Source organism: Fukomys damarensis, unplaced genomic scaffold (assembly GCF_012274545.1).
Source record: "Fukomys damarensis isolate Sample0158 unplaced genomic scaffold, DMR_v1.0_HiC HiC_scaffold_39, whole genome shotgun sequence".
Classification (NCBI taxonomy): domain Eukaryota; kingdom Metazoa; phylum Chordata; class Mammalia; order Rodentia; family Bathyergidae; genus Fukomys; species Fukomys damarensis.
In genome coordinates, this window is record NW_022900951.1 from 25,412,685 (window position 1) to 25,422,396 (window position 9,712).

Sequence of the window (9,712 nt, forward strand, 5' to 3'; positions counted from 1 at the left end):
ACATTTCGTAGGAAATGGAGAAGCTGTATACAGCAAGCATCAAGAAAAATGTCTCTTGGATGGAACATAGGTACATTCCTGGTACAAGGGGAAGCAAATTAATCGAAGGAAAAATGTAATAGCTGAAAAAAAGGAAAATAATACAAACACATTTTATCGTAACATCTACTAGGATGCTTGTTTCTTAGTTTTGAGTAAGCATTCAGAGTCTAACCTTAGTTAGCGTTGAGCACCGTGACACCACTTCATTCTAAAGGGTATGGTACAGAAGTCATTGCCCTGACCCTTGTCAGCAGATAGCATTCATTATGAAGTTTTCTGCACACTATGCAGCAATCCACAGTATTTTCCAGGGACTGTGCTGTTTGCCCCTTCCCTTTGCTTTGGCCCCCAACTCCCACGTGAGCACCTCAGGTGAGAAGAATCAATACTGCTATTGGGCAAGTGAGTGTAGAAGCTCTTCTGCCTTTAAATGCTCCTATCTGCTGGGACAAGTAGTTGTTTGTGTGTGTGTTTTTTCCAACTCCAAAAGCAAAGCTCAAAGGATCTCCAAAAGGGATATGTTTCTACATAGGAGTTGCTGAACATGGGAAAACCCAGTTTTATGGTTTTCAGTCAAATATTTATATTTCTCTCAGTCCAAATGTAATCTACCAATGAAGGTTAATTTTCACCCTACGAAATATTACTTAGCAACATAGTTGATGCATACCGCCTTATCCAGCTATTAAAGAAACAGATCTAAAAGTTATAGAAAGGTCAAATTAACCTGCAAAAATGGAAAGATAGTGGTAGCTCATAACCCACATCTGGTCTCATCCAGAAAATGAAATGTATAATTAATTGAATTAATGATTTTTTGATGTGAACATTGTATAATTCACTATTTCTGTTTATTTTTTCTAGAGCTAATGTACACAGTTGAACTTGCTGGAGGGCTTGGTGCTATTCTTTTACTGCTTGTTTGTTTGGTGACCATCTATAAGTGTTACAAGATAGAAATCATGCTCTTCTACAGGAATCATTTTGGAGCTGAGGAGCTGGATGGAGGTAAGTTCCATTTATTATTGTTCTTCCTGAATATTCTATTTTTCATGTCATTGTTTATTGTAAGGGAACAAATGTCCCCTACATAACTACTTTCAAAAACTCTTTCAATATTCACTTTGTAAATTCATATTTTTGTATGGAAGTTTGTATGTCATGCTTTGAAGCCAATTGATATTTTCTTCTGAAGGTAGGTTGTAAAGCAACACCTACTCTTTTTAGAATTGTATTCCAAACAGCACTTACAAATTACAAACACTGATTGCAGTGCCACCAGAGTGTCCATTTTCTCTCTCCTTGTAATCATTTCTGAAAGGCCAGCTTTACTTTTCTATAGGCAAGGAGTGTCTCTGTTAATTGTGTTCCCTAGCCCAGGAGCTTCAAGTGAATCTCAATTTGTTCTTGGTTAGACTGATCAGTTACAATAAACTGTACTGAATATTTTAGCATTAATTCCAACAGTCTCTTCAATCATATTTAGCTATATTAGACAGGATAATTTTTATGCTAAGTGTGGACCAACACATATAAAAAATCTACAAGCACATTGTTTTCATAATACATTTTTACTAAAATTTCATGAGTAAATATTGTTTTCGTGGAACTCATAATTATTCCTTGCTTCTGGTCAGCCAAGAATATGTATACATTCTAAAAAGAATTTGGGGTCATTGCATTTCAACTCTTTAAACTGCCCATTGAAGACTTGAGGACTTAATTTTTTATATCATTTTCTTTTCGGTCATTTGAAGAACATTAGATAAACTTGCAATATAGGAAGCACATGCAAACTGCCAATGAGTATTAAAATGCTACAGATTTCTTGATGGCATTTTAAAGCTTTTACTTTACTGTCAAGTAGTGCAAAAGAAATTGAAGCAATTTTCCCATATTGCCTCATTTCTATGGTTTTCTGGAATAAGTGCATAGGGCTAACTGTAGGTTGTCAGACTGAGGAAGAGGAGTACTTTTTGGCATCACTAACATTCCTTTCCATTTAGCCTTCGTCCTTTCCCACTAAATTAAAGTCTGGGATATAGCAAAGCTGTTTTTTGCTTGTGTGTGTGTGTGTGTGTGTGTGTGTGTGTGTGTGTGTGTGTGTGTGTTTGCTTGTTTGTTTAAAGTGATAATTTTCCCAGTTGTTTTTAGTTTCTAACTTTCTTGTCTATCCACACATTACTCCTTTGTATGCTACTGCTTCAAGAAGTATTAAGAAGTATTAGCTTCAAGAAGATATGAGAAAATTGTCAATGTCAGAGCTTTCGTAAGATGAGCATACCAAGCTGAGTGCTAGACATTCTAAAATCATCCTTTCTAAGCCTCCAAATTTCTCAGGTGAATATTATAATCTCCATTTAACTGATAAAGCAACTGAGGCTCCCAGAGGTTAAATAACTTACTCAAGAAGATAATACAAGAATTACTGTAAGTGGCCAAAGTGGGATTTGAAAATAGATTTATTTCCAAGTCCTTTATTTTATAGAATACTGGGTCCCTGTGATTTTTCTCTTTTAAAACTTCGTATTTTCAGTTTAGTGAACATAGTAGATGATATTTGGAAAAGCAGATTTCCTAAACAGGTCTTACTTTATCTATTAACCCTGTTTTGAATACGCTTATTTTGTGTTCTGAATGATTTTACTCTAACCATCATTTTCAGTTTAATTCATAATTTTCTAAATGCAGAAAATGATAGAATATAAGGAAACATGCAGTTGGACTGTCAGTGACTTGAAGTTTCTTTGGGGGATGCTGTTAATTGTAAACACTTCAGTGCATTACTTGGATAAGCCTGATGGTTTTCATTACTATTCTGAAACTGCTGGATCTGCAGCTTTTCTAAAGTGTTTTAAGTAAGAAAATAAAGCAAAAAAATAAAAACTAACAAATAATATTCTAATAGATGTGAAAGTTCTTTCAGAAAGCTAGTTTAGTTAATAAGTACCTTAAGGATTTATTAGAACCCTGTCCCTAGGGCAATCTTGAACACAATCAGGGATCTAGCTATTAGAGCTTTCCATAAGATGTTTCCACGAGTGTGTTAGACCCACAGAATACCAAGATAATAAACTTAATTATCATCTGGATAAGGTTAATGTATGAAGAATTTCTTTTAAAATGAAAAAAAGCAAAGGCTTCCATGGCAGTGGTTGTTCAAATGATTTCATGAGAAGGAATCCTTATTACAAGTACAATCACATGTGTACCCTCCATATATTAAAGTAGTCTCATTCTGCTGAAATACTGGCCAGAAGCGCACCTTGAAGTGTTCTGTGATGCTGCATTTCACCTGACTCCTAGGACTTGCAAGTGTGCTGTTTCCTAGAGTCATACTACAGAAATGACAATACAGGGCCAAGTTTAAAATTCACATCTTAGCAAACGTGATATGTACATAAATTTCATTGTTCATTCTCTAGTATTCTAAAAACATCAAACTTAGCTTTAGAGTTCTCATTTCTACTTAACACAAAAAATAATCCTAACCTTGCTACTGCAAGATAATTGTTACTTCTAGTTTACAGTTTGGCTTTTTTTTGGGGGGGTTACACCTGTTTAAAATTAAGGTATTCAATATCCCTTCTCATTTCGTCCAAGAAATTTGCTTCTATGGCGCTCACATAAAGCTTTGTGGTATAGGAGAAAAGCCACTGATGCCTTCCTGTCTTCAGCTGAGCTACTGCTATCTGGTCTCTGGACTCAACACTGGACAAAAGCTTTGCCGTGGCCTCCAACCACAACCTTTGCAGACTTGTCTAGACTTTATTCCTTCCAGAAGATCAAACATCCCTGCTTACATTTCTAGCACCATAAATCACTACACACATATCTACCTCCCCATTAAAAAATATAATCATCCCATCATCCAGTTGTGTCTTTTAACATTCAGGTCTCACATTGTGTGCAAAATTTTTCTACAAAGCTTAGTTTCCAAAGATCTTCCATGGGGAAAAGGACACAAATCTTTGCTCTTCACAAATTTTGCCTCCAACCATAGGAGGAACTCTTATCCCCTTTACCTCACCGGGCCCCTTAAAGCCCCTACTCAGAAATCCAGAAAGCCTCTAAACCTTAGTCATATTTTCTTAGACCCTTCTGCAAATGCTATTGTAACCAAATAATGGTTTACTCAGAGAAATAGAAATGTTCTATGACATCATCAAATTGTCTAGCTTTTCCACAAGTGTTTTCCTCTTCCAAAGAAGAGATGACCGATTGGAGAAGACTCATGCTTTTCAGAGACTTCTCATGGCTCTAAAGTTTTGTAATTTAAAGGTCAAACATGTGCCACACCTTCTTTATTCTTAGCATTCTATCTCCATATTACATCCTCTGAAAAGGGAAATAATAAAACACTTTTAGAAGTACAGAAAGCAACAAATATGAAGAACAGGGAAATAAATTTTAGTAAGTAGGGGCTGGGGTGTTAGCTCAGTGTTAGAATGCTTGCCTATCAAGTGTGAGGCCCTGGGTTCAATCCCTACCAACACAGACACACATACGTTCAGTGAATACTTTGAAATGATCTAATATGATGAATGACAACAGATTCATTGAGTAATTATTGAATAGCAAGTGTTGTGTTCACTAATTTACTGATACTCAGAACAGTAGTTGTACTAATACAACTAGTAAGAATTCTAACCTAGGTCTAAATGACTCCCAAACCAAAGGATTGTATCAAATGTATCAGTCAGGGAGATAGAATATTTAGTATCAGGGACATATTTAGACAGTTTATTTCAAATCATTGCAGTTTGCATTACGTGAGTATAACAGTTTTAAATCAGAAGAATTTTTGATATAAAAGAATTCTAATGTTTTCCCAAGACGGAACATGTTGAGGCTTTTCTTTCATGGTCTGTTCACATCTCTGCCTAACCCTCCTCTATATAAGCTTACATGATGTTATATTTCCTGGATTCAGACTTCACCCCTTCTCTTCTAATGCAATAGAACCCAACTTTTTGAATCACAGTTACTAGGCCACCTTTAGTTGCATTTACGGGCACATAATTCCTAAAATTAAATACGCTGCTTCCAGTTCTGTTGTTTTAGTAGGCTATTTTTTCTAGTTCCTTATTATTTATTTCTATCAAAAAACCTCCCCAAAGCCAGCGTTTATGGCACCTACCCCCATAGTTATTCCTCATATCATGCACTTTATGGCTGCATTTTTTGCATCATTCACTACGTCAATGGTCATATTTTTTCCTTACCTGCTATGTCCACTTAGTCACCAAGGCCAGTCATTTGTACCTCTTTAAAACATAGTTTTTCCTTTAATTGCTATTGTTTGTCTATGCTTGCCACTCCACATTTTTGCTTTCATTCTTGACCTATTTTTTTTTATCAATCACGTTAAAACAGAATTAACTTTCTAAGTACAAAGTTATTGTAGCTATTTTTAGAAAATGCCCATAACAATAAAAATGTCCCCCGTTGTGCCTGCCAAAGCAAATTTAGGCTTCTTAGTTGACAGAGCATTTACTGTCAAAGTGTGGCCCAATTTAACTTTTGCAGCATGGGATCTAAACATGTTCAGTTCCAATCACAATGAGATGTTGGGCTCTTGGACATTCAGAGGTAAACTAAAACAATGTAATTATGCATAATTCTCGTTTTTTGTCTAAATTAAGTAACCATAATAGGATTAAGAGAGAATTAGCTCCTCTCCACCATGTTGATTTCATAATAAAACGAAGGAACTCTTTTGTCACATATGCAATATTCAGCTACACATATAATCCATCCTTGTAAACTGGAAGAAGTTCCCAATCTGTTGTGTATGTGTGTACATGAGTAAACTTGCATATATGTGTGTGTGTGTGTGTGTGTGTGTGTACGTGCTTGCCTCCAAAAAATATCTTTTTTTAAGAAATTTCCCCTGAGACAAACATGAGTCTATTCCATTGGTAGGCTTGAAATACTCATCTAATGGCATCCTACAATACGGCTCATCAGGACATGGACAATTTGTCATATTAAAGGTAGAAGAGCGTCCCCAGGGTGGCAGAACACTGGCCCTGCTAGATTCTTGTAGGGATGGGGTATTTCATTACACTATGTTGAATAATATATGTCTTAAAGACTGCATTCAACATGGAGAGACCATGTCAAAATCATATACTTAGTAAAAAGCCACAAATTTTAGCAATGAAATCTGATTTCTGACATCTTTTGTGCTAATTGGTAAAGCATCTACGTTTTATCAGAAACATAGCTTTAGAAGCTGCTTCTGTCCTGTTTTAATTAAATACCAGCTGAACGTCCTGATAAGGACAATCTACTGTCACTAGAGCAGAAATTATAATAACATAGTACCACAATCTTTGCTAGAATAATTTTTTAAAAAACCACAAATCATCACAATGACGTCAGACTACTTTGCTGTTCCGTACCTTTGGAGTGTTCTTTTCAGTTTTATTTGAAAGCTTATAACTCTTTTTCACATTTGTTTTTCTCAGGATATGAAGTGGGTGTTTTGTTTTGTTTTGTTGTTTACTTCTCCTTCTGCTTGTGGGGGTTATGCTAGACATGCTTATAATGATGGCAAGGCATGCTTATAAGAACACTATAAGGCTAATAATTATTTTAAAGGCAAAATGATGCTCCAGTGCAATGTTGGGAGTTGTTACAGATATTGAACAAAATGATTTAGAGCAATCTTTTATAATCTCCACCCCACAATCAAAATGTGAGCATCTGTTCTACTTTAGGTATATAAAACAAACTGGTACCTGTGCAATCTTAGACATACAGTTTATTTCTCTTTTTCAGTTACAAGGTCTTTCCTTGTTCATAGTTTCAGGAACCACTGTCCTCATGTCTGTCAGTGAAACACAGGTCCTCTATATTATTTAGAAGTTGCCTACAGTTTTGGGTTTGGTTTTGGTTTGGTGGTGGTTATTAAATAAGTCGTTAAAGAAGAACAACCTAGAATGAGCTTTTGATGATTCAAGAAGGGAGGGACATATAGTTGTTTTTAGTAAAAAAAAAAACAAAAAAAAACTTGCTCAAAGTCATAAATTTTGAGTTGTAGGAGTCAAGCACTCCTATCCCAAATGCTGTGGTCTCTGGACTACTCTGCTACCTGTTACCCTCTTAAGACTCTTAAAACCTATGTTGCCTGCTGACCTCTTAAGGATGCAAGAGAAGGGAATTGGAACCTGGAACAACTCTTTGGGGTCCGGCATTTTGTTATATGATGGGGACTCATTTATCACTAAACTAGACTGCTTCAAGAAAGTACTTTTTATTTTATTTTATGGTGGTGCTGGGGATTTAACCCAGGACCTTCCACACATGAGGCAACTGTTCTACCACTAAGCTACACCACACCCTCTGAAGTGCTAGCTGATGGACCAGGATACAAAATATCAAGTTATGATAAAAGCATGGCAGTCATGATTTGAGCTCAGCTGTTTTCACTATATCACACCATAAATGTATTAACTATTTTCATATTTAAGTGTTTGATAAATTACAAACTAAAATAGTCCAGAAAACTACCAAATGGCAAAAATGTAAAATTTAACCATAGTGTAAAATTCCATACTGTGACACTCCAATACCTTTATTGTAGAATACAATTGCCATCCGGGTGTGGTAGCACACGCCTGTATTCCCAGCATTCAGGAGGCAGAAGGAACATAGTTCTAGGCCAGACTAGGCTACATAGTGAGTTCAAGGTTAGTCTGAACTACATAGGGAGACCCTGTCTCAGAAAACAAAAACAAACATACAAAACAAATACAATTGCCAGAAGTTATCTTGACAGAATTGAAATTAAAAGTGAGTGAAATTGGGAGAATGCTTGCCTAACGTCAGTATGATTCCAGTTTGGTCCCCAGAACAAAGAGAAAGAAAGAAATATTTAATAATTACAAAGTAAATATTTTAAGATTATGTTATAAATATTTAATACTTGTTCGTGCAAATTTTTATGGCTTAGCTCATAGAGATTATTTTGAAAAATTATATCAGAAATATAAAAAAGCATATGAAGTCAAATATGAGTCATGAGAAAAAATATAGCACATTTTTTTGAGACAGGGTCTCACTATGTAGTTGAGACTGACCTGGAACTCACTATGCAGCTCAGGCTGGTCTCCAACTCACAGCGATCCTCCTGCCTCAGCCTCCCAAGTGCTGGGATTACAGGCATGCGCCACCATGCCCGGCTACTCAAGTAATACAAATTATCATTTCTAATTATTACAGTCTCCTGAACAAATATTCATGGCTTAAACATACAGTTTCACCTTTTAAGATGAAATTCACAATACATCTTTTGGTCCTCCAGTCTTACTTTGGTAAACTGTTTGCTAAATGATGACCCCTGTCACTAGTCAATTTCACTTATGTGACTCATGTATATTTGAGAGTTAAAAAAAGAGAAATGGCCAGCTGCCAATAACATCTGACAACTATTCAATAGCATTTTTAAGGGTTAAACACTATCGAAGACATAGGTGTCAATCTCAAAGCATTTCCATTATAACTAAGTCTCTTTCCTAGTTCAGATCCAATATAACCATCATCTTCATGTTGAACAAGGCGTTGTCAATTTACATTTTTCTGTTGTATAAAAAGCTGTACTATTCTAAACAAAAATCCAAGAAATTCTTGGCTTCTCAATCTTAAGGAGAATTGAAGCAAATACTTTCCCCCATGTTAAAGAAAAAGATGCATGTATCAGTCTAAAGTCTTTTTCAAATTCTTATCACACAGTTTTATTTTTGCCTTTTCCCATTAAGATTTCTTAATAATATTTTTAAAACTTTTGAAACAAATCTTGCTATGCTGCACAGGCTGACCTTGAACTCTTGAGTTCAAGTGATGTTCCTGTTCCAACCACCGCCCCTGCCCAAGCCCATCATGGCAATTTGGTCTATAGATGTCCATAAAGATTTACATGAACAAGCACATACACACACACACACACACACACACACACACACACACACACTTATATAATCTTAACATCTTTCTTTGTAATTATTAACTGTGCTTGGCCTTCTTAAAAATATTTCAAATTTCTGTTTTTATTTCTTAACCATGTAGGGTCTAAATTTTCATTCTTTCAAAGTATTTTTTTATGAAACAGTAAACCCAGTAGCTATTTGCGTCAGTGCTGGATCTTTTGTTTGACTTTAAATTCTACAACAATTGATTAATTTGAATTTGAGTTTTTCGGTGTTCTGGCTTTTCTTATTAATTTACTTATTTTGGTGAGGCATCTCAGCCAGAATTTCTTGAAAGTCATGGGAAGGGTAACAATGACTATATCTGAGGCTATGAAGAATTATTGTAGTATGTCTACCAGCTATTTTTGATTTCTACAGTGATCAGCATTATAGCTGATGGCTGAAATTACTGAAGAAATAGATTCATGTACTACCATTCAGCTACTTTTAAGCTCTTTATAAACCAAAGTTAAATTTGAATGGCCATAGCCCAGTCCTCTGCAAATTTAATATAATTTTATTTCTCTATAGTCATAAAAATGTCAACCTTTTCAAAATTTCACTGATTGCAAAAACACAAAAGTATCAAGATTTATCAATATATGTGGTTGCAGATAGCTAGATAGCAAAATCAATCTGAGATATTATACAAGATATATATCTATATATCTATCTATCTATCTATCTATATATAT

At 35.3% G+C, this 9,712-nt stretch overlaps 1 protein-coding gene across 2 annotated transcripts in view; it reads left to right on the forward strand.

Annotated features, from left to right (window-relative positions):
- Il1rapl1 (interleukin 1 receptor accessory protein like 1) overlaps positions 1-9,712 on the forward strand; it is a 1,210,730-nt gene that overhangs the window by 1,197,529 nt on the left and 3,489 nt on the right. For both annotated transcript variants that reach the window (XM_033760431.1, XM_010613272.2), the window contains one exon: positions 907-1,050. In XM_033760431.1, the coding sequence (XP_033616322.1) occupies positions 907-1,050 (144 nt within the window). The remainder of the gene's footprint in view (positions 1-906; positions 1,051-9,712) is intronic.